At 39.8% G+C, this 26,223-nt stretch overlaps 1 protein-coding gene across 3 annotated transcripts in view; it reads right to left on the bottom strand.

The window, feature by feature from the left end:
* MKLN1 (muskelin 1) overlaps positions 1-26,223 on the bottom strand; it is a 99,547-nt gene that overhangs the window by 19,461 nt on the left and 53,863 nt on the right. For all 3 annotated transcript variants that reach the window (XM_074828071.1, XM_074828072.1, XM_074828074.1), the window contains 3 exons: positions 10,666-10,878; positions 8,592-8,813; positions 6,477-6,606 (listed from right to left, as the gene is read on the bottom strand). In XM_074828071.1, coding sequence (XP_074684172.1) covers positions 6,477-6,606; positions 8,592-8,813; positions 10,666-10,878 — 565 coding nt within the window. The remainder of the gene's footprint in view (positions 1-6,476; positions 6,607-8,591; positions 8,814-10,665; positions 10,879-26,223) is intronic.

Below are 26,223 nucleotides of genomic sequence, written 5' to 3'. Positions count from 1 at the left end.
GCCTAAGATGAAGAGCAACTTACATAAACTCTTTGACCTATCTAAGCAACTGTGTAGAAACCAGATTTAAGTACTGCCTTAGGCTAGACAAAGTTGTCATCTAGTCGTTCGTAGAGGAAGACCAAACTAGAAGATTAGATGTAATATGATTAAAAAAACCAACGCAAGACAACAAATTTGGTAAACAAGTCCCTGAAAATGAATAGAAAATAAGGAAAGCTACTACACAGTAAGAGGGAGATACTGTGATATTTTAAACACAACAGAAACATCAAAAAGATGTTTGCCAAGGAAGTCGGATCCTTGACAGAGCAAAAGGGCTACATAAATTCCTCACGACTGACGAACACTTCCACTAGGGGGTAAGAGAGCTTCATAATCCGCAAGTGCAGCAGACTTGCAGTAAATGCTGGACATAATTCAAATGATTGTGGTCAGCATATTAGAGAGGGACACGGGCTGTAAACTTGTGAAAAGTACTTGTGATACTTAGCTAACAAAATGTACGTTGGGAAGGAAATTTAATTCTGCGTGGGAGTCAAAATTGAACTTGTGATGGTAACCGATTGCTTAGGAATTATTTTTTTTTTTTTTAAATTTTTAAGAATCAGAGTCAAATGCCATAAACAAGAAGGGGTGAGAATCTGACGTGGTAATGTCAGTGTGCTGCAAGAACTCTTATTTCCAATGTACTACATCCAAGGGGTGCATAAAGTGGTAATAATGGCTCCATAGAAGTTCCCTCACTTTTCTGCTTCTTCGCATAGATGTAGATGTGAAACAGCTTTGGAGCAAATCTCCACCAATTTCACACCTTTCAGAGCATCTCTCAGGTCCAGCGATCACGCCAGCCAGCTGTGGGCAGACAGCTTGAAGGACATAAAGCAGCAACTGAAGACTTAGCCCTGGTGTTTTGAACAGGGCACTGGCCTGCCGCTATGCGACATTAACTTGGCTCCTATGACAATATATTACTGATTGAAGAGGAGGAGCTGTAGAGAGAAGTTACTAAACACAATACAATCCCAAAAATTCTAGTAGATGGTGAATGCTTTTCTTGTGCTACTGCATTTTTTCCTCCCCTAATCTCATTAACCAGCCCAGGGTAGAAGGGCAGTAACTAATTGAAAATAAGAGGTCTGAATCCTCTCTCCAGAACTTAACATTTTAATTTATTTTTATATAGCAAAAATAAAAAGCTCGTGGCTTCAGTATTTGAAAACCATATTCAGCCACACAGGCCTTGAGTTAGCAGCCAGTTACATAAACAAGTGGCAATTCCTGAGAAAGCTTCGATAAGATGCTGTGTAACCCTGTACAATATAATTTCCATTTAAATGTAACGCATGGGAAAAGCTTTTCTACAAAAGTGACACCTAATTGTGAAATGGGTATGTTCCCACTACCACAGCCCCTACTTATCGGCATTTATTTGGTCATAGTGATTATTTCAGCAAGCTAAATATTTTTTGGCTCGTACGTGCAAACAGCTACAGTTGTTTCAAGCACAATGTTGGCTGCTGCCAGTAGCTAAGCAAGAAAACAGCTTTTACACAGAGGCAGAGTTTGCAGAGAAGTAAATCGGGAGTTCACAGATGTGGTTCTCACAGTTACTAGACAGAAGTTTGGAAATTAAACCTCATCTCTCACATTTGAGGGGATACTAGAGCATGTTTTTAAACATGCTTTGAAACACAGCATCGGCAAAATAACAATATAAAACTTGGGAGTCTACAGACCACTTCTGAAGGATTTGTGAAGGATAATTAAGGGAAGCAAGTTCACTGACAGCCTTTTAGTGCCACCTAAGTTATGAAACCCTCAGAACACGTTACTGCTAATCCCACTACAAGTGACTCGCAAGTATTCTCCGTCCTTGTGATGCGTTGTGATTAAAAAATTGGAGAAAGCTCCATCACACGGATATTGCTGTTCACCAGAACCTGGCACCTCCCTGATAGATTAATTTAAAAAAAGCAGTAGGTCAGCAAATTACTCCATACTGCTACTTGTAATCCATATAAAACTGAAGCAGCATCTCCCCTGAACTTTAATGGAGCAAACCTTGATGAGTGATAGAGATAGCATACAGGCCAGCTGTTGACACAGCAAGATAATGATTATCCTCTTGGATTTTTCATGATGAGACTGCGGTTGGCAGTCAGCCAAGGAGCAGCTAAGGAGACCATGTGAACAGTGTGGTTGTCATGTTGGAAAAGCAACAACCCAACGCCCAATGCTCAGTTCTCTCCCAAGCAACTTGAGATTTTGGAAAAAACAGGTCAGTTCATAAATCTGAGGGGAATTCTGCCGTTTCTGTAAAACATCCTTAGGATCTGGTGACTGCCCACTCTCCTCCTCACCTTCACAGTGAGAGGAAAGTATTTTGAGACTGGTTCAGAGACACTTCATAAAATGAAGAGCACATAAGGTCCCTCACAAGATAAAATGCTTCCATGACAAGAGACACACACTGGCCACTGGCAAGGTAGACCTTAAACGGAACAAGGGCAAAACATGTCAGGTGTCACCAACAGATGATCAAAATGGGATATTCAGACTGCTTGTCCGAGTTGGATCCTGGCCATGTTGAGCTAGCTTTGCTATCTATTTTGATAATGTTTTTCTGACTACATCTTGTTTTATATCAGGATTTCCTGGACTGGGCTGTCGCCTCTGTCCGTGGTACTTGTCCATGAAACCTCCAGTCTGCCAGGTGCACAGTTCTGTATCTGGAATGAGCACCTGCCCAAGCAAGAGACACGGGGTCTTCACTGGTAGCTAAAAAAAAAATATTTGCAGTTTGCCTGTAAGAACTATTTCACCATTAAAAGGACCCACAAGAACACTGAAGGCTTGTTCTCATTTGACTTTGGAAGTTACTCAATGCCAAGGGATATAAGATGATCTTGATTCTCTTGCAAAGGGAAATTCTCCCCCTGAGCAACAGCTCTGACACCACCTGAGTCAGGGCCAAAAAGGATTATCACAGGAACCTTGACCACAAGTGTTCCCATCAGCTCCCTTAGACCTGAAATGACTGTCTGTGATTAGTCATGGATTGTGTGCTAAGCAAGTCAGGCAAGCTGTCAGTACAGCCTTTTGAAGACATCTGATACTGGTGGCATCTCTAGACCACGTGTATGCTTCACAGATACACTCTGGCATATGCATGTTGGGTTTGGGGTTGTGGGGTTTGTTCTTGTTGTTTGGTTTTGGGGTTATTTTCCAAGTAATTAAAAGTATACAACTGCTCTAAAAGGGTATGTCCATCATCATACACACTTCTGCCTCTCCTCCAACCACAGGCTCTACTCAATTGTACTATACTTCCTCCAGTTTGTACCACTACTGCTTTTCTTCACATCCGACTCATTATCACAATTGCAGTCTCTTTTCCTCAGTCCCATTTTGTCCATTCTTAGCTGAACTAACAAATTTCTTGTTCCTAACAGTTATCACACAGCAGAAAGATAACCATTCCTAATGGCCTAATCTCCCTGTAGTACCCTCCTTTGACAGCAAAGAGAAAGCACCATTTTTTTTCACAGAATCACAGAATCATCTCAGTTGGAAAAGACCTTGAAGATCCTCCAGTCCAACCATGAACCTCACCCTGACCGTTCCCAACTCCACCATATCCCTCAGCACTGGGTCAACCCGACTCTTCAACCCCTCCAGGGATGGGGACTCCCCCCCTGCCCTGGGCAGCCCATTCCAACGCCCAACAACCCCTTCTGCAAAGAAATCCTTCCTAAGAGCCAGTCTGACCCTGCCCTGGCGCAGCTTGGGGCCATTCCCTCTTGTCCTATCGCTTGTTACTTGGTTAAAGAGACTCATCCCCAGTTCTCTGCACCCTCCTTTCAGGGAGTTGTAGAGGGCGATGAGGTCTCCCCTCAGCCTCCTCTTCTCTAGACTAAACAACCACAGTTCCCTCAGCTGCTCCTTGTAAGATCCATGATCCAGACCCATTTCGATGCAATGAGTTGGAGAAAACACCTATGCTCAGTGGCAAATGGCATTTCCCAGACACAAAGAGCTCCAAGGTTTACCTGTGGTTTCAAAGCAAATTGAGTCAGGAGACATTTTTAATAGGCAAAGCTGTGTGCAAACCTATGTTTAGAAGTTGTACCTGATCAAATCTGAACTTTTCCCCAAAATAAAAAAGCACATCAAAACTTGCTGCAATTATTGTCCTTTACTCCAAATTAAGAAAATTTAAGTGATACTTATCACCCAATATTCTCAAACACATCACCTATACAAGGAATCGGTTCCAGGATCAAAGGCACAACTAGGAGCAAAGAAACACTAAAGAGCATAAATATCTCATGCAGAAGATGAGAGCAGCAAAACCAACATATCATTACCATAGTTTTATAGCATTGCAAGAAATCCATATTACTGATAATCCTTAACTACCCATTTTACTACTTTTTAAAAAATCTTCTCACTACTCTAATGGAAATTGTAACCAAATGCACAATTAAGTTCTTTTAGAAAGGGTAAAAATCAAAATAGCTCAACTAAGAATAGAACTGAATGCCACATGCGAGCCAGGAACAAAATGTAATCATAGGACTTTATAGGAACATTTAGGTCAGGCATCCTCAACTTGACTCATCACTCCGAGCAGCTTAAAACTTCACAGCGACCAGTCAGGGAATCACTTTATTCCTACAGATCAAAATGGTGTATCACTACCTAATAAGATCACAATAATGACTTGCTTTTTTGGGTGAAAACAGTGCTGTCAGCATTTGCTGTCTGAATGTAACAAGCATTTTGTTCTCTTCCTGTTAAAATGCAAATATTCCTAGCATTTTCTTTCAAAAGCAAGGGAAATGTTCATATCTGTTTACTTTCTACACACAGGAGAACAGTAAACTGAAAATCTACTCGTGTATTATTTCCAATGAGTCATTTTCTTACAAAGTCTAGTATTCACCACTTCAGGGCCTGGGGGAATGGGAAGGAGGGCTAAATATTATAGTTTTATTTGCTTAACCGAACCTTGCAGTTCATGTACTTGCTGAGAAGCAGCACTCGGTGTCTTCTTCAGCCATAAAGCAAGCTCAGTATCTTTAAATCTGAAGTAGACACAGGTGTAAGCTTAAAGCCACATGTTTTAAAGCTTCTGGCTATAAAGACATGTAGTTTTAAAAAAGCAATATGGCAGAATGCTAGCAATTTCACAGAAAAAAAAAATCAATTCTTGAAAAGCTCTAAGGACAACAAACGGTGCGTGGGTGTGTGTAGAGCAGCATCAGGCAGCATGCAGGCACCTTAATAAAGGAGACTGTCAACAATACAAGCTGGTTCTTTCTTGGAAGCACTCAAGTAAATAAATTACTCCAGAGAATAAGAGCTTGGGTACTCTTCTCCCTCACTGGCATAACTAAATTAATGAGCAAACAATAACTCATAAGCATCAATAATTCACTTCAGAAGTTCAGCAAAATTACTTGCTAAAAATTAAGCCTGATCAAAATAAGGAGGGCAGCCTAAATTCAAGATAAATTAGCTTCCTGGGATTTTGGTAACTGGAAGAAGAGAAAACAAGATCAGGACTAGATAGACATAATATAAAAAATACCCATAACTTCTGTTCTATAGTAGTACACAGTGCAACACAAATTTCAACTTCTGAGCTGTATGCTGAGAATCAGGGTATTTGCAACAGGAAATTGATGTGCTTATACATGCAGAAATCCTGGAAAACAACAACACTCTTCTCCATGTCATTTAAGGAGAAAAGGTATAAAATCAGTTCTTTATGGTTATGTTACAATGCTTTCAGGTTGTTTTTAAAGGTTTCTGGTATACAGAGCTATGCCTGGTGTATACAGTTCCACTGGTATGAACCAAACAGGACTGAAGCTTTGCTCCCTCCTCCTAGCTTTTTTTGCCCCTCCCTGATAATTTAGCACAAGAATAGCAGGACAACAGGTCTCATCTTTCTGGTCAGCTCCTGCCAGGCAAAATAACCTCTATCCTTCTACTCCAATTCTCTGTCTCTGAGCATCCTACCTGCCTTTCTGCATCTCAAACCAAGCAGATTATTTCTATTTTATGGCATCTTTTACTTGGTGAACACTAGAAAAAAAAATTGCATTTGCCTTTCCTGGTTTAAAGAAAATAATTTTTTTCAGCCTTTTTTTTTTGGCTTTGCTGGGATTTCAAAGGAGATATTTTTAGATCTTATTTTGCTGAAATTTTTTTCTTTTGAGGTGCTATGTGGTTTCACACATCAATTATTTGTATTGTGCTGAAGATGGTGAGTTTCAAATGACAGGAAGGACAAAAGAGCTGGCATAAGTTTAACCTATATACTGTGGAGTTTACGTGGGTACGTAGGGCTAGTTAAGGATGCTAACCTGACACCACAGGACACTGAAGCTGGCCTTTCACCTACTTAGCAATATTTTTCTCATTTGTACCAACAGAAAGAAATTAATATGTAGTTATACTCTTACCCATCCCTGAATCTTTCTTAGTGCCGTCTGATATGATATCCACGTGATCGCTGTCCACATCATAACTGAAGAAGTCATTCAAGTAAGTCTTTGATCTCTGGCCACCAAATACATATAAGCAGCGATTTTTCTAGAATGGAAAAAAAAAGTATGTCTTTACAAAGCTCAGGAAAGTATGTTGGCCAACGGTGATCATTAACAGAAACATTAATGAATCAAAGAGTAACATTTTCTTGTAAGTTTAAAATCATGCCTTAACTATCAAGTCCATCAGTCTTAGTTTGGTAAATGTCTTTTACGGTCATCTCCACAAAGATTCACAGGGAACAATTATGCAGAACAGTGTATTATTCTCAAACTCAGTGAAAACTTAAGAATTCTTGATCGGATTCTTGAATTTATGATTTCTCCATTTCAAGAGCTAAACCATTAAGGGCTCATAGCTTCTCCACCTCAAAAAGCCTCTTACGAATAAAATTTTAAAGACTTCTTTTTCGTGATCTGTATGAGGCCACGAACCTGGATCCAGCAGAGTTTCAGCTCCAAAGTGACTAGGCAGACTTCACGTAACTATTGTAACCCTGCCTGATCAAGCTATAACTTCAGAACATTTAAACAACAACTCATTTTTCAAGTTTAATATTAAAGAATTAACAGGCTCTATGTCTAAAATACATTAGATCATAACTTCACTGTGGGGAAAAAAAAAAAACCACAAACAGGAACAAAAGACAGACTGTAAGAGAAATCATCCAGGTACCAGCACATTACTAAACTCAGAACAGGCAAATGGCAAGCAGCAAGCCAAGAATAATGGTTTGTTACTTCTTTCAAGTTTGCCAAGTGGGAAGTCCGCAAGAGGCAGATTATTTTTCTTTCAAATGGTTGAGAAAACAGCAAAGGACCTAAACTTCCATGGCCCATGCTTACAGAAACCAGTATTCCTACGTTTACCACAGACACATACTTGAAAAATCCTCAGGCACTTGGTGCAAAATTTTGTGTGGCAATCTGTTTTTCACCAGATTTTAGAGAGCCATTCAAAACAAAAATATTGAAAGCTCTGAAAGCACAGTATTCACTATAAAAATTCTGATCTTTCATTTGAAAGGGAAAGAGAAATAAACTCTGTAAATTGTTCAAACTGTTCAGTTTTGAATTGGTGGTATCAGTATACACTTGAATGCCACAACGTTCATTTTAATTCTCTTCTTCCCCACCCCCGAGTCAGAGTTTAATGTCAGCAAACCTCTACAAGCTCCACTTACTACCACTTAAATGCTGCCATGTAAATTCAGTGCAGAACTGCCACTGCACCACACCTACCTATGCAAGTATTCCTGCTTGATGCTGGTCCCCTCTTTATTGTGTTATTCCACTGAAAACACCTACATGGAAACCTAGTCCAGAACATCTATGACACTAACCATCCTCCCTTTACCACCCTCACCCTGCATCTCCCATGTTCTGCACTCAAGCAAACACGTGGTTGACAAGCATGGAAAGGCAACGGAAGGTGTTTTTTTAATACCAAATACCACATAAAGTGCTAGACACACCCCGCCCCCAACCCCTCCACTTTTCCATCAGGCTCTGGGTGAAGTGCCTGTGATGCCATCTGTGCCCAGCTGTTAACTCAAGACACCAAGCCGCAGCTGGGTCCTCAGCACAAACAAATATGAGGCCCATGCATCTCAACACACACCCCGTAAGCCCCTACACTAGTCAAATTTACCATTCCAGTAATTACACTGGGTATCTACTAGACCAGAAGCTTCTAAGTTGCTCCACTAACTTTAAAAGAAAACTCTTTAGATCAAACTGAAGCAGAGTCTTTGGGCCTATTTACCATTATTCTAATAAAAACAACTATTTAAAATTCACCTTGCTTTTCAGTAGAAACTTTATTCAGTTGAAGTCATGAAAGCTCCAAGACTTGAATTAATACCACCTGCACTTACCAAAGAAGCATCAGAAAGTCAGCGAACATAAAATCAAATGAGACAACACATCGCTTGGGAGATTAAAGAGCTTTAAACTTGCAAGAAAAAATCAAAACCAGATGTTTTCCTTCAAGTCAGGCATCATAAATCAAAGTATGGTGTGGATACTTACAGAATGGAACAACATACAGTGTCCTATTCGGGACTGGATATCCTCAGGTCCAGCATTACAGGAATCCTCTCTCAAAAGTTTCCATGTCTGACACTGGCAGTCAAAAGCAAACAGTCCACTGAACTGCGGTTCACTGGCTCTGCTGTCATCAACACTGCCGTTGCAGGTCAGAATTCGGCCTCCAAAGGTATATATCATGTGTTTTTCAGAATCCATACACATCTGTAAGAATGAGAGCAGTTTTCAGCCAGCACATTAACACTTGAACACTCTAAGATTTAAGATTAAACATCCCTCCCTTGCAAGTGATACCTGGTAAGTTAGACAGTACTCTGCACATCTCCCAAACCTCAAATAAACAGAAAAGAACACATGTGTCTTCACAGTTGGCACGTATTAATCTCAGAAAATTATTTTAAAGTGCAAGTCTAATTTCAACTTACTATTTAATAATAAAAAAAGTAAGACTGGATGTACCCTTCATCACCTAAAAAACTTGCCTCTAGCTGCTGATTTCAGGGAAAACCATTTTAGATTCTTTCACTAGGATCCATAGCTAATTCTGCCAGAAAGTTAACAGAATATCACCTTTGACAATGGCTATGAAAAGGAAAAATTCAAAATCACTGTTAATTTACTGATCACCACTCAATCAATCCAAAAAACAGACTGTGATTTGTTACTCAGATTCCATCCTCAGTATACATTTACTGTTACTTCCATTACTTCAACTTTACTGTTACTTCCATTACTTCAACATAACGTAGGGGCATAACCTGGCCAAGGATTTTTGATGAGACTGCAGCAGAAATATGTTTATTCCCAAAACCTGAATTCAGGTTATGACACACAAGAGATCCACTGCAGTACAAATCAAACAAAACTCCCCGACTCCAGGTGATGTTTTCAGACACAGTACAATGCAGAGCATTACAAAACGCCGGGGGGTGGGGGGTGGGGGAAACAAACAAAAAAAAACCCCAAACCAGACAAGATAACAGTAAGATAGAGATGCTACTCAGCAAAGCCTACACAAAACACTTCTAGTGCAGCACATTTTTGTGAAGGTTAAACAAAAACCGCTATCACAGTAGGTACTGAGGGAGAGAAGAGCAGCAGCTGCAGATTGATAAAGAATTGAGGGAGGACATTCTTTCCTAAGAGACAGCAGGGGAAAAAAGGAAACAATTTCAGAAGCAGGCAAACAAGGTACTCAGAGTAGCCTTGCCAGCTGACAATTTACTTTTACCTTTTCCCCAACACCTGGGAGACTGGTATTTGTTATTAATAGAACAGAAAGACTGATTGGCTTTTGTTCTGCAGACAACATGTATCTTTAATTTTCACTGTCAGCAGAAACAAATATTGTGCTGGCAAACAACAGCTTTAGTTACAAAACAGCTAGCACCAATAAAAACAGTTCTTAGGCTGCTTTAAAAATGAGTAGTGATGTGCTGGGTTTTGGCCATGTTTTATAAAAATCAGTTAAGAACAAAATACCTTTTTCAAGTACACAAAAAACATTTAACACACAACATTAAGTAAAAAAGCACTCAGTTTGAACACAAGGACAGGTGTGGCTTTTTAAAAGATTAGTAGCCACTCCTCTAAGGTGTTTCAATCTCTACAAAGCAAGCACATTCTACAAATCTTAAAAGAGAACCAAATTTGAAAGAATCCTGATCCTGTTGGCCTCATTTAAGCAACTTGCTTCTTTTTCCAAAGGTACCATACACAGCTTTGCAAGTTGTTCCCCAACGCCCTCTGACTAGGCAGATCTGCAAACCCAGCTCAACACAACTGATTAAAACCAGATGAACTGTGCTTTGAGCTTTAATAAAATGTGTCTTAATAAAATGAATTTGTTTGCAAAGGTTTTTATGATTCTTCTGACTCGACTGGATTAGAATACCAGTAGTCAGTGGCATTAGACAACAAGGCTATTAGTGCAGATCACAGCCTTCGTCATCACTGCTGTGTTACCTGGTACAGCACTTCTACATCGCAGGAGGCTACGATCAAAATTGATTCACAAACACTGAGAACTTGCACTAAGAGTATCAGTGGAGCTGACCTGATGATCAAACACCAGCTTTGGACCTCCATCCGCTGCAGTGTCTTCACTTAGTAACATCCATGTGTTTGTGTCAATGTCGTAGCGATAGAAGTCACTTTTCAGAGATTTGCTGTTCCTCACGGAGGAATCCAGATAGCGTCCCAGCGTGTAGATCTGCCTTCGTTGAATGTCAATGCACATCTTGTGACAAGATCTGGCACTAGGACCGCTCTAATAAAGAAAAAGATCACAAAAATAAAGAGAATAATAAATTTAATATTGCTCCAGGTAGGTCACTGCACACTCCCTAAGGGTAAATAAGTATGATCATGAACTGGAAATCCTTTCAGAACTCAAGAAAAATCTGCTTGTAATCAGACAAATACAGGATTAATAGATAAGTATCTATATAACAGGACATTCCGTAACTTCTGTCCTTTAGAAAGACACCAGCAAAAACTTTAGTACATTTTTTACCACAAACTTATGACTTGAAGCCTTTTTGTAAGATGCCTCAGAAAACAGACCGTTTCCTCTAGAAGTGATTCCCAGAGGCGTGTGAAAGCTACTTGATCTTTTAAAATAACAGAAGTTGATGCACATGAGAGGTAAATTAAGATGTCACAGCCTATAAATAACTACATAGGAAGAAGATTAAGAAGTGCTCTATTACAAGAGCCTCTGTTTTATTAATAGGCTGTTTTCTAACAGATCATAACAAGACACTCCCACAAGCAATCATATCCCGTAATGGGTCTTTGAAGGTAACAAAAGCACTCCCTGTCCTTCACAAATAGGTATGACCATTCCAGCCTCCGACCACAGGAAAGTTTCCCCACAGTAAGCAAAACTGCCATGAGTTACGATCTTCAAGAGAAACACAGAGGGCCCCTGTCAAATTATTACGTGCTTATCCATCCAGGAGTGCTCAAATTAAATCACACAGTAATTGATTCAGTAACATTACAACGATGCTACGCATTACTGGGCAGTGTCCTTTCTGCTTCTCAAATCTAATTTTGAGAGCCGTCGTACACTCATCTTGAAGCATGAGTGATATTCCTATACTTCAAAATACAAGAAATCAATATGTGCAAAGCCTTATTTGCAGAAGATCAGACAAAATAAAGAAAGAAATCAGCATCGTGCTTATAGATAAATCCTATAGTTTATTTGGCCTTAGTTTGTATAATTTTGGCACTTTAGAAATGAGGATGTCAGAACAAGGGTGGCTAGCTAACTTTGAGAGTCTGTAAACCAACATGAAAACTTGTAAGATTTCAAGAGACCAAAAAAGGTCAGACGTACAAAAGACTGAGATATGAAAGAAAAAAAAAAATCTACTAAAGTCTATTGAAAATTAAAGATTATGCAATTAGGCAAAGATGTAACATAATCACCATTTATTAGAAGACTTACAGTTAAAGAAAAGTAGTTATGCCACACCAAATAATCAGCACAGTATTTGCTCCAAGTGCTACCAAATACCACCTTTACAGAAAATAAATCTTCATAATTGTACCATTTCATGTAAAAAATTACACTGAAATTATTACTGAAACTTAAAATACACTGATGGAACACATTTCATTAAATTGGATAAAAAAATAAAGGAAACATTATATTTTTGTAGTCAAAACTTTACTACTCATTATGGAATTCAATTTCTTGGTTAAAGAAGAGTTACAGGAAACTGTTTAAAGTAACTCCCACGTCAATCTGAAGTAGTGAACTGAATTGTTCATATTTTGTAAATATGAAGCATTATGTCAGCAAAGATTACAGCTTTGAGGATTAGTTACTTCATGCTAATTAGGATAATTTTCTTTTCTGAAAAAAATACTGATGGAAGTGAAACATTAGCATAAAATCCTGAAATGCAGCAAAAGTTCATTCACTGCCTCTGGTCACATGGAAGATGTTGACAGAGAAGGCAACGATATACTTTATCTTGTTCCTAGAAAATATAAATCAGTATCTTCCAAAGGACCCTGTTCCAAACACAAAGGGTAGTTTCTTTGCATAAAAAGTACCGATCTGAGTAGTCACAAAGGTTGCCCCTGATTCATAAGAAAGTAACCCCAGTAGACAAAGTCCATCTCTAGTTATGCAGCTGGGACACTTAAGGATAAGCCATTGTTTCCCCACCAAAGAGCACTTATTTGCCTTGGCACAGCTGCCTTGTAGACGAAACAGTAAGACCTGCCTGTGCCTCCTGGCTCTCCCCTCTTTGTCAGGTCATTGCAGTTTTTTAATTGAACCTGCTGATTTAAGTACCTTCCCCCACTCCCTCAGCTCTACACACTCTATGGGCTAAAGTAAATACTACTAAATTTGCTCAAGTAACATCTTTGGCACTTTCAGGAGTAAATCACCAATTTATCAATTTCCAGACCTGCCTTGCCTTGAAGAAAAGCTGCATCTTCAACTGAAATTTGTTTAAATACAGACATGAGTCTAAGACACTTAGAACCTACAATACCAGTTTCAAGCCATCAGCGTCAAGAGCACCGGTACTACACTCACTAAGTATACAACATACAAATTTCAGCTCCTAGGACTATGCTAAAATGAGAAAAGAATTCAGGAAAAAGTATCTTTGTTCTTGAGCTATGTATTGGCCACATCTGACACAACAATATCTGCTTTTTTAAAGAGCTACTAAAGATTTTAAGATTGACCATTTTATCTATGCAGGCACAGAAACTTCATCACCTCAGGTTCACTTAATTTTAATTTCATCAACTTGCAGAACCTACCATAGCATGAACTCTCTCTTGTAATAAAGAAAAATTCATCCAATTTGTAATTTTTTCTCAAAGAAAACCAGAGTTATTCCTGCCTATCACTTACAAGATCACATGGCAGCTGTCAAAAGTTTCCAAATTAGTCTACATGTGTACCAATATGAGTAAATAACTCCATCAAACAGTGGTACACATTGGTTTGACATTTGAGGCAGAAGGGAAAGGACTAAATCTGAGTTCACTTGAGAGCTACTCAATTTGACCATGGACGTCCTTGTAGTATCTATATACTTCAAAGGGGGACACAAAGTCCAAAGACAGATACGGGCAGACGCTGAAAATGAATAAAACAGTTCAAGGCACATGTGGTTAAGTGAATCAAGAGCCCGTGGGCGGCTGCGAATGTTCATCCAAAGACGTGTACTTCATGTGGTTACAATAGCAAGCCTGTTGTACAGACAAAGAAGGCGCTGCCACAACTTGTCATGGAGAAAGTGACCCACCAAGCTCAAATGGGACAGAGTTTGTTGATTCCAGAAGCGTTCAAAGACCTTGACCCCTTATAAGCAGCAAGTGAGAAAAACTGACCTTGATAGACCTGACTCTCTAACCTATGGTTGAAGAGATCAAGTATGGTTAGATCAGGAGAGGGACCTTTTGTCCCCTCCTACCAGGATGGAGGCTGATTGACGATCCATGAGTTAGCATCCCAAGGTGAGTGGATCTTACTAGAGATCTCTGTACCTTTATTCAAATTTGGGCCTTATCACCAAAGATAAACTGCAGACACACAAAAAGTATCTTGCTACCCCTCTAAACACACTAACTGCCATTCCCAAACATATTTGCAGCTAATAAAGACAGTTTCACCTGCACACTGATAACCACAAGAGAAGATTAAACAGGCCCAAGTCTTCTCAAGCAGAGCAGAAGGAAAATACAGTTTTGACCAATTCCCATTTATCAGCTCCTGTGGTTATCTGAACTCATCCCACATCAATGCAAGATCTCATTAAGTACTTGTACTTTAGATCTAGATTCATTGAACTGTCTTCAAAGTTGTTTGCACGTGCGATCTACATTTTTGCAGATGAACCTTCAAGAACTGATTGACTGATTTAGTTGAGATACTACTTCCCGAACAGAGTTAAAATAGACTCTAGTAAGTCACACCAGCAACAGCGCCCAAATGATCTGAACAAACACCGGCTTTGGGGACTCTTTCCAATTCTCATCAGGAAGCTCCTGGCACACACGCTGCAGAAACCACACGTGAAAGCAGCTTGTGACTAGGCTAAGTCCTTATTCAGATGGCAAGCAATGTGTTACACTGCTTTGGCCAGTCCCTCCACTCATGCCAAGGCTGCAATGGCAATAGTAAAGCATTAGCATATCACATTTCTAACCTACAGGCCACCAAACAATACCAAAGATTACTAAGCATGGGCACTGTTCGCTTTCTGTGGAACTCAATAAGTGCCCACACAGAGCTAAGACTAACCTGAACAAAATGGCTCTCTGCCACCCAGCACCACTGTACAATTAGCACAGCATAATAACGGCTAAGACCGATTAAACAGTACGTGCCATGGCCCCATTTTAAAGCGCTACAAAATACCAAGCTTCTATGCTCTACTCTTAATATCCTTCCTCAAACAGGTTGGTCTCCTCCAGTCTCTAAAACCCAGATAAATGCCCCGATGAGGGTGGGATGGTGGGGAAAGGAATAGAGTATGTATAGCTTGGAGTACCCAAGACAGGCTTTCAATCCTTTAAGCACCCAGGAACGACCAAGGCCAAATAGGATTTTTTGGTTTCGTCAGTGCTACACGAAATCCAATTGTGCAACGCCAAGTGAATACACAGTATACTTTATGAAAAGCCTTCTCAACATGCTAAGCCACTTTATAAAATCTAATTAGAGCTTTCTTCATTTAACTTGCAAATGCTGAAAGCAATTATCCCACTTAAGGACTAACTTACAAAACGTTTTCAAAAAGCAACACAACAGCACTGAGAGACAACACTGCCTCCTTAGAATAATTTATTTGTTCCTATACAGGAGCAAAAGGATTGGGACTCAACTCCTTAGGGTAGGGTCTGCTCAAATGACTATTTATGCCAAAATCAGCATGCATCATCTTAGCAACAGCATCCTGGCATGCTCCGCTAAGGCACAAACATGATAGCCTTCATTTTTTGTTTTGTTTTTAAACAAATGAATACGAACCCGCTTTAATGCAAACGGGGCTGCAGGAAACCGGTTACACTCCCCATCCCACCCCCCAAACAAAAACCGGGGGAGCTTGGCTTCTTTTGGTTATCATAACCTTTTGCAAATAAAGGGTTTTCAGTTGCAAGAAAATCTGTTTTATTCAGACTGATCCAGATGAAAAACCTCAGGAGCAAGCCTGGACCCTGCTCAAGAGTCAGGGAAATAAAAACAAAGAACAGCTGACTAATTCTCCCTTCTTGGTGCTGTAAAAGACTGAATGGAATGTGAACACTGCCTCCAGTATAAAGTTCAAAAATAAGCGTCATGAGGTAAATGCTCTTGTCCTAAAGCAAACTAGGACGAGGACATAAAAAGACACAAACAGCCTACTTTGTTTCCAGCTCTGAGAGCAAGCTGTCATACAACAAATAGTCCCTCCTGCCTACACACAACTGCAGAGATTAATTGCTCTCATTTCCCAGTTTCAGAATATATTTCCTCCTCCACCCCCCCTCAAAAAAAAGGAAAAGTCTCCACAAACTTGAAAACGAAAGGAAATGCATATTATTCTTGGCGCTCATTCAAGTCTACATGCTTTTTAAGACTAGAGCTTGTTAGCGCTTTATTATCAATGCCAGTCTTCAGCTAATGCGTATTCCCAAAATGTTTAAACTGTAGCTCAAAATGATCTGCTTTACTCTAGATGTGTAATAAATTTAGCAAGAGAAACAACTACGGCCATACACAAAATAGAACACTTTCATCCCATACAAGTTGCTTACAGAAGGCATTTTAAGTTTCTCATAACCTAGGGGTGCCAGAAACCTAAAAAAAGAATTGAACTTATGTTTTTTTATGGTAGCTTAGGGCATTTGTATTGCCCATCAGCCCAAACCACAAAGAAAACGAACAGAGGCTGATGCATTGCTTCTAACGCCCATGTGATCACCAAGTCACGAGAGGGAGCAGGGTCTTGCACGTTCAGCCACACAAGAGGAGCATCACGACAGTGCTCGTGGTGAGAACAGCCCAGCACGGGTACACAGCTAGGCGTGTGCGCCGTCTGCAAGAGTTTAAGTGTGCAAGGCCCTCCCATAAATAGCATATCCCAGCTACTTTTTCATACTCTGTATGATGGTAGAAACCAGCACTACACGTGACATTTGATGTCCAAGACTTGACAGCTCTAGCAACTAAACTTAAACCTCCGAACGTCACACAGGGTAGACGCAGAAAAGGATTAAAGTGGGATCGCAAGTGTTTCTAGGAGTACAAGATGGGAGTCTAGCTCCAAAAAAATTATTCTGGATGCTGAATGCACACTCCATTCACTCAATTACTCTGCAAGTTTGCCTCAAGTAAAAGCTTAAAGCAGCATATGAAGCTTAACAGTCACACTAGGTCAGCAGCCACGCATTTCCACTCTTAAGATATCCTTGTCACTATTTATGAAAATTAACAGATATTCCAACTTACTTTTACAGCTGCAGTACCAGCTATAAAGAATATTATTTGAGAGTATGCAAGTTAAATATGTTCTGCCAATAAATATTCTGGGATTATTAAATAGATCAGAACCTGGCTAAGAATCATAATGGTTAAAACTCCCCAGGACCAGCACTGGAACACCATGGGTCTACATAATTTTTCACACAAACAGTTAAATATCTTACAACAAATATTAGGTTTGGATGTCCAAAAGTTTCTGACAACTATTTGCAAATAATTAGCCACTAATAAGTCTAGCCACAACTAAGACAAGGAAGATAGTCTTCGGTCAGGCAGTTGACATAGTATTTGAGCTATGGCTAATCTGCTTACAAGTACCCTCCTATAGCAATGTAACTAAATAGATTTAGTTGCAAAGTCCTTTCTGGGCATCTGACTCAGACATGATGGAACAGATTAAAGTCAGAGGCAGCTTTTAGCACACATTTTGATTCAACTCTAAGGTGGGAAAATGAAAAAATTAAATGGGAGGAAAGGGGTTTTTTATTTCCTAAAAGGATGCGCACATTTGGGATACTCCTAATTTCTCGCTGTTGGTATTTCATGGCCTCAAGCTGAGCCTTCCACAAGGAGACTTTTGCTGCTTAGACTAGAAGTAAAAAGTAAATGGCCCAGTGTTCTATTTTTGAAAGTTGGTTCAATGAGCTAATAAGTCAAATGATTAAGCTCAGCGATCATACGACGTGATCCTTATGATAGCAGTGGACTGGATTTGATGACCCATGAGGGGCCCATCCCTTCCAGTCCTACATAAGACTTTACTCAGACTGTTTGCTCCATCCTTCAGGGATCAGTGCAGGTTCAGCACAGCAGAGCACAGACTCAGTGCGGCACAGGAACATTGCTATGAAAACAAAGAGCTGCTTCATGTTCTATTCCCATGATATTATCTATTAAAAAATTCGTATCCCAGCAGGCCCGCTTGCAGAAACAACTAATTTCAGAGTATTTTCATAAAGGAATGAACTAGCACATGATCTACTGGCTTCTGATAAGCCCTAATTAACGTACCTCTAAAGAAATAAAGTGCACCCTATGAATTGACTTGTGAACTTTCCAAAGCACCGATATTCTGCTTTCGACAGCTGTGTTGTATGAGTTTACCTACAGCGCCGAAACAACTTTGGCAACCAATGTCTGCATTACTGCCAGTGCAGGGAGCCACATCCCTGGGTCATTTCTAAGCTATGTGCTCTCTCACTTGGCTTGCTCTCACACCAAGCTATCAAGGCCTTCCAGCAATGCATAACACCCTGGATCTCACGTTGCAGTAAACCAAGGCATCCTATAATCAAGAGAATTTCTAGGCAACCAAGTGGAATAGTGAAAAGGGGAAAAAACTCCCAGAGCTTCAAGCATGCAAACACTATGAAATAATTCTTTAATTTGTGTGAAGCAGGTTGCAAGAATGCATATGAAGGTCTTGTCTAGGCTTTAGTTTACAGTCACAAATAAGTCATCCAGCCTACGTGATTCAGCTTACAAATGCAAATGAGAGAAGCAGTGAGGTAATACCCTAGTACAAGACAACCTTGCAGCAAAAGGACATCAGTACTGTGCTATTTCTAACCAAAGGCATAATTTACCTGCAAACCAAGCGCTACTCACACTGATGAAATGTGAGTAAAATTGTTTCTTCCTAAATTTTAGCAAGTAGGTTGTTGCTTTTTTACACATCAGCTGCTCAGCTTTGCTTTCAGTAATGCTGATGAAATATAACAGACGACCCACCACAGAACCAGAGCTTTCACCAGCTCTGAGAGATGGGCCCTCAGGACAACATCCCTCGTGTGCCGAATTTAACTAACCCCATTAACAATTGCAGGATGTTGAATGAGGTCATTTTTGCATGCATCATAAGTTCACGCTGTCCTCTCATTAGCAGTAACAATGGCTAGTGAAGGTCCAGCCAAGAGAGATTTTTCCATAGATGCAAACTATTCAGCTTAGCTACTTGCAGACCAACAGGCTAGCAGACTGAAAAAAAAAAAAAAAATTAACTAGTCATTTATGGACTGTTTAGCCACAAAGATGAGGATTGTAGCAAGACGAGAATTTTTGAAGGTTTTTTTTAATTCATTGTTCTTGAAAGGCTGGTGATAAAACAAACATGAAATTATAAGTCTAAATACTTTGACAGCCACAGGCTCTCAGATGTTCCTGAGAAAGCAAAGACAGTCTTAAACAGATGACAAAGGAGTAGTTTGTACCCAGAGGTGTTAGAAAGTCATAAAAGCGGCTGTATAATTTCCCCCCTCAGGCTAACCCATCTATATGTATCTCAAGGATACAGATACCAAGTACAGTTTAATGTAGGCTTCCTCTATTAGCTATTACAGCAACATGGCAAGAGAAAACAAATACATAGATACATTTCAGAAAGGAATATTTTCAGCATTAAAGAAACAGAACTGTGGAGACATGCCTTCTTTTGAACTAGAGTGACAGATTAGGAAAGATGTAGCTTCTGAAATTTTTGGTTATATCACCTTTCAGCTTTTTCCAAACATAATTTAGTTATCCAGCTGCAGGAACTGCATCGATTACCACTGGAAGTGCAGCCCACAGCTAGTCTTTGCTGTGTCATAGTTTCAGCAACAAGGCATCTTCAATTTTGCAATAATCTGCACACAGGAAGATCAGCCAGGAAACAGCGCCAGTATTTTCATGGGAGGTCTGTGAAGCACCATGCTAAACCCTCCTCTTCCTTATATTAAGAAGAGGAAGCGTAATGCATGGCAGCAAGAACATGAGGAGGAGCTTTTAAAGACAGAGCTCTGAAGACAAAGCAATAATGGGGCAATACAAGGACTAGAACCCAACAGTTTCCAAATCCCAGCATCAATAAAATCTCCATCACATACATGCCCTGGAAAATTCATGGATTAAGTCCTATTAAACATACTAAGCTCTCTCAGGTCCAAGAACTCAACAAATTAATGCACTATCCATTCTGTCAGTATATGCTCTTGAGACAGTCCAGAAACCTCCAAAACCCAGTGGCAGAAACACGTTATTAGCTGCAAAGTCCACAAAAACTTACTACATCTTCAAGGATGTAATTATCCAGGCAATTTAGCTAAGGATTTGTCTATGATACTACTTGAGATTGCTTCCCCAACGTTACCATATTGGGATAACTGATATTTCTTTAGGGATTTCTGTATTTGTACAGCTTGAAGAGCGTTAATGTAACGGAAGTCTTTCACAGACTAGCTGAAATAAGAGACTGCTCCCAAGGCAAAGTTGACTGGTGTGTGACGCTACTCTCACCTTGCTGGCAAGAGATTAAGCTTTCCTCCCACCTTCTACCCCCCACATACTCTCTTGTTTCTTTAAAATCATTTTTCCCCATCCATTCAGTGTGAAATGCAAGGTTACAGGGATTCCAGCTGGCTCTTGTCTTACAGGTGCGTATTTCTGTGCCTTTAAAACCCAAAAGGACATAAATCAGCGTTCCTTACACCAATATCCATCGTTTCCCTAAATCCTTACCTGAAAATTCTGTAATACTTTAAGCAGTTGAATAATGTGTCATCTTCCCCGAGATGCATTCACAGCCACCCTAGCGTGTCTCTGTACACTGCCTCATCTGCAATTTACAGGGAACTGGATGATGCAATAACTTCCTACTAAAGTCATATAAGTAAAATAAAGCTGCGTTCCGGATCAGAGATCGCTGCAGTAAACTCATCATAAGCTAGAGCCGAAGTGGTGATTTTTATCAGAACATGAACACCACAAATCAACTATACATGATGCATTACTTCAAGGTGTAAAAGTAGTTTACAAGCTGCACCCTTTGCAGCTGAAGGCTTTATGATGGTTTGGAAATCCACATATAATCTGAAGGCTGGCACTCACTAGCTCCATGACTGCCAAAGTTTTGCAGCCTTCAAAACACCGTGCATAATGCATTTATTTAAGTACTCTCTCCTCTGTGAGACTGACTTCAATATCAATGTGTGGAGGAAATGGACCTCCACACATTGAAACATCTGGTTTTAGAAATAACGGAAGTTTGGCTGGGTTTCTGTGCTTTTTTCATGCTGCAAGCAAGAACTATGGACTCCTAGTGATGCAACTGAATAACTTAAGACCCAGTGCTTTTTTTTAAAACATGGATGATCTTTTCTTTAAAAAAATGTCAAGTTAAAGACAAACAAACAATGGTTAAGAGGACAGAGCTCCTTAGGCGCACAAGGTATCATAAGCAAATAAGAATTTACCTTTAAAAGCTAAAAAGCTTTTCCAAAAAGAGGGAGGAAAGAAGGAAAGAAGGAAAGAAGGAAAGAAGGAAAGAAGGAAAGAAGGAAAGAAGGAAAGAAGGAAAGAAGGAAAGAAGGAAAGAAGGAAAGAAGGAAAGAAGGAAAGAAGGAAAGAAGGAAAGAAGGAAAGAAGGAAAGAAGGAAAGAAGGAAAGAAGGAAAGAAGGAAAGAAGGAAAGAAGGAAAGAAGGAAAGAAGGAAAGAAGGAAAGAAGGAAAGAAGGAAAGAAGGAAAGAAGGAAAGAAGGAAAGAAGGAAAGAAGGAAAGAAGGAAAGAAGGAAAGAAGGAAAGAAGGAAAGAAGGAAAGAAGGAAAGAAGGAAAGAAGGAAAGAAGGAAAGAAGGAAAGAAGGAAAGAAGGAAAGAAGGAAAGAAGGAAAGAAGGAAAGAAGGAAAGAAGGAAAGAAGGAAAGAAGGAAAGAAGGAAAGAAGGAAAGAAGGAAAGAAGGAAAGAAGGAAAGAAGGAAAGAAGGAAAGAAGGAAAGAAGGAAAGAAGGAAAGAAGGAAAGAAGGAAAGAAGGAAAGAAGGAAAGAAGGAAAGAAGGAAAGAAGGAAAGAAGGAAAGAAGGAAAGAAGGAAAGAAGGAAAGAAGGAAAGAAGGAAAGAAGGAAAGAAGGAAAGAAGGAAAGAAGGAAAGAAGGAAAGAAGGAAAGAAGGAAAGAAGGAAAGAAGGAAAGAAGGAAAGAAGGAAAGAAGGAAAGAAGGAAAGAAGGAAAGAAGGAAAGAAGGAAAGAAGGAAAGAAGGAAAGAAGGAAAGAAGGAAAGAAGGAAAGAAGGAAAGAAGGAAAGAAGGAAAGAAGGAAAGAAGGAAAGAAGGAAAGAAGGAAAGAAGGAAAGAAGGAAAGAAGGAAAGAAGGAAAGAAGGAAAGAAGGAAAGAAGGAAAGAAGGAAAGAAGGAAAGAAGGAAAGAAGGAAAGAAGGAAAGAAGGAAAGAAGGAAAGAAGGAAAGAAGGAAAGAAGGAAAGAAGGAAAGAAGGAAAGAAGGAAAGAAGGAAAGAAGGAAAGAAGGAAAGAAGGAAAGAAGGAAAGAAGGAAAGAAGGAAAGAAGGAAAGAAGGAAAGAAGGAAAGAAGGAAAGAAGGAAAGAAGGAAAGAAGGAAAGAAGGAAAGAAGGAAAGAAGGAAAGAAGGAAAGAAGGAAAGAAGGAAAGAAGGAAAGAAGGAAAGAAGGAAAGAAGGAAAGAAGGAAAGAAGGAAAGAAGGAAAGAAGGAAAGAAGGAAAGAAGGAAAGAAAGAAAGAAGGAAAGAAGGAAAGAAGGAAAGAAAGAAAGAAAGAAGGAAAGAAAGAAAGAAGGAAAGAAAGAAGGAAAGAAAGAAAGAAAGAAAGAAAGAAAGAAAGAAAGAAAGAAAGAAAGAAAGAAAGAAAGAAAGAAAGAAAGAAAGAAAGAAAGAAAGAAAGAAAGAAAGAAAGAAAGAAAGAAAGAAAGGAAGGAAGGAAGGAAGGAAGAAAGAAAGGAAGAAAGAAGTACTCCTCCCTCATCAGGGTCTTTTTGTTTTAGGCTGCCTACGTGAAAATCATTGGAGAAGTTAGTCAGGCATATCTATAAGTCTTTAATATTTTGGAGAAAGAATACCAGCTAGAACATTTTAAAACCATTATGCTACTAAGCAGGGAGGAAAATAAAACATTAGCATGCACTATTTAGGATCAGCCTAGAATACTTTTCATTTGGTTCACTTCAGCATCTGCCGCCTTTGTCCCTACTTTTGTAGGCATTTACACTATTTAGGAAGTTGGCTCAGAGGTGTATCTGCAGTATCCAAGTTTCTATTGGAGGCTTTTGGGGACAGCTGCTTTCTCCCTATGTGCTTTTGTGGCACCAGGCATCTCGTACAACCGAGCATCTGTACAACTGAAACTACTCAGAAGTAGGACATGGCAGATTCAGCATATTAGATCTCAAGTCCATAAACATCACAGTATTTGAAACAAAAAACCCTCAAGTTACTTAAAGCGTCTTCCAAACTATATCACCATCTGTGGGAAGGAGTCAATATTTGAGACTAGTTCAGTTCCTACACTTGAAACAGCATAGGGTAAAAGCTTTACATAGATAAGCATATTTCTGCATCACACCCAAAAAAAAAAAAAAAAAAAAAATCAGTCATAGGTGTCACAAATGCTTACAAATGCATAAAACGCTTGTGTGGTAACATGACATTGGAAAGCTTTGGATAAATTCATCCATGTCAACAAACAAAGACATGCACGCAGGCACCATAAAAAGTTTAACTGGAAATACAGTAGCAGATGAAATTCGCCCTGGCTCTCACTATTACGAGATCTTTCTACACTTGTCAGCTTTTACTTTCAATATCCTGGAAAAGCACTTGGTCTTAAGCAGAAAACTGTCACCTTACAATACACTGATTTTCCTAGATCATTTTGAACCTACTGAACAGTAGGAGCTTGTTGACTTACACTTCCCTTCATTGTGAGAAATGACTTACCCTCTCAACCAGCTAACCCATGACAAGACCTTCACTTCTACCTTTGGCGAGAAACACTTAAAAAGTTGGAGAAACACAGTGTCACCTAAACCTAGCCCATTTACACAAGTTTCACGTCCTTCACAGAGCTGATTTGTAAGCAGGATTTTCCTCTAAAAGAGCCAGAATGAGAATGAGTCAGCATAGCATATTTACAAATATGTACCACAGAAGCTACCAATTTGTGCAGTAACACAGTTTGAAGGGAGATCCTGTATCTCTTCTCATGTTTCTAGGAAATACTGAAACAAGGTACAGAAATACTAGTGACATACAAAATATGCCAACTATCACGCTTCTCTTTTCTCATTTATCAAATCTCCAGAGGCATCAACATCCCTCAGCATTTTGATGCTATTTAAAAATCCACATAACTATCCATATAAAAATCCACATCACTACACCAAGCAAAGTCTTTCCTACAGTTCTCTTAAACTGCACTCCTATACTGAATTTCACTAAATTAGCCTTGAAAAAAGAAAGCTGCTGCTTGGAAACTAGAAATATTAGACATCAAAACACACACATTACATTTCTCTATTAATTGACACTGGCCTAGGATCAAAATGCCCAAGGAATGACAAGGCTTGTTTTTTCAAAACTATTTATTCCCAAATCCTGGAAAGGTCTACTGCTCTACAGCCATTAATAAACGCTGGAGATAACGGCATTTGTCAGAATATTCCACTTGGTTCAGTGTAAAAACCTGTAAAGGCTCTTAGACTAAACATGTTTTGGCTGTGCCTAATGCCAGCTGATCCCTAGAGCTGTTGCATACTCAAACACTTCAAAGGAGACAGAAGGACAGAAGCTGTGGGTACAGTTGAGAAGTCATGAGCTGCTCCATGGTGCAACTCCTCGGAAGGAAGCAGGCTTGGAGGAGGATGGTTTGACACGGACTGCGGGAGCCTTGTCGGATCCATACACTGAAGGGATGGTGGGGACGCTCTAATTTAGGTCTGTTTGTCCATCAGCAGCTGTGGTACATACACTGCAGGTTCAGCCCAACACTGCAAGCAGGTCCTCTAGACCCCCTTTTTAAGACTTTAAGTGATCAGCTACTCCAGCAGTGCTGTGGCCATTTTTTTCCTGGCATAAAAAGGGCTATGGAAAGTTAGCTTTGATAGTCTAACTGTTCAAAAATCACAAATGCAATTTCAGGTGACAAAGAGACATTTCTCCAGCTCACTGGCAAATTCTGAAAAACAGCAGCAATGGAGTTCACTAAAAAGCTCACACAACCTTTTCATTATTCAAATATGAATTACTCGAGCGTGTCCAAAGAAGGGCAACAAAGCTGGTGCAGGGTCTGGAGCACATGTCGTACAAGGAGCGGCTGAGGGAACTGGGGGGGTTTAGTCTGGAGAAGAGGAGGCTGAGGGGAGACCTCATGGCCCTCTACAACTCCCTGAAAGGAGGGTGCAGAGAGCTGGGGATGAGTCTCTTCAACCAGGTAACAAGCGATAGGACAAGAGGGAATGGCCTCAAATTGTGCCAGGGAAGGTTTAGACTAGATATTAGGAAGCTTTTTTTTACAGAACGGGTTGTTAGGCATTGGAATGGGCTGCCCAGGGGGTGGTGGAGTCCCCATCCCTGGAGGTGTTTAAGAGTCGGGCTGACATGGCGCTGAGCGATATGGTGTAGTTGAGAACTGTCACTGTTAGGTTAATGGTTGGACTGGATGATCTTCAAGGTCTTTTCCAACCTAGACAATTCTGTGTGTGAAATTCTGTGTGTGAATTATGCATTGCAACAGAAGCTACCGGTACCTTTATCCCAAAACCATTACTCTGTGTTACCTCTACGATAACATTGGATAAGATGCAACTTTTACCATATTCTGCCCTTGTCCAAGCTAAATGATTGAGTGGTTAATTTAACCACTGTCACTCATTAATTAGAACAAAAGAGCTAAAAGCAGAACCAGCACAATACGAAACAAAAAACCCCACTAAGTTCTACTGGTATCTACTCTGAATATTTTTTCAAATTCCATGTCAACAGAGATTTCCTTTTAGCAAATTGTTTGTGAACAGTTGATGTCTCTATTAGAGAAACATCTGGAGACTTTGTTTTTGAAAGTACTTCTCAACATTTGATACTGACCTTTTCGTTTCTAAATCAGGTTTTATCCAGATCTCTTCAGAAAAAAAAAAAAACAAACAAACAAACAAACAAAAAAAACACAACAAAAAACCAACACACTGCTAGTTTGCAAGTATAGCAGCCACCAGTTCAGCGTACCTCAGTAAATCACCAAAACCCTGGACTATGCCTCAGCAGGTCCTCTTCTGAACTCCACTGCAGAATATAGCCACACAGAGAGTCCTTCTACAACTCCATTTCTAAAGC

The sequence above is a fragment of the Strix aluco genome, chromosome 5, assembly GCF_031877795.1.
Source record: "Strix aluco isolate bStrAlu1 chromosome 5, bStrAlu1.hap1, whole genome shotgun sequence".
Classification (NCBI taxonomy): domain Eukaryota; kingdom Metazoa; phylum Chordata; class Aves; order Strigiformes; family Strigidae; genus Strix; species Strix aluco.
Note: the sequence above shows the minus strand (reverse complement) of the source record. Positions and strands in the feature narration are given on the sequence as shown.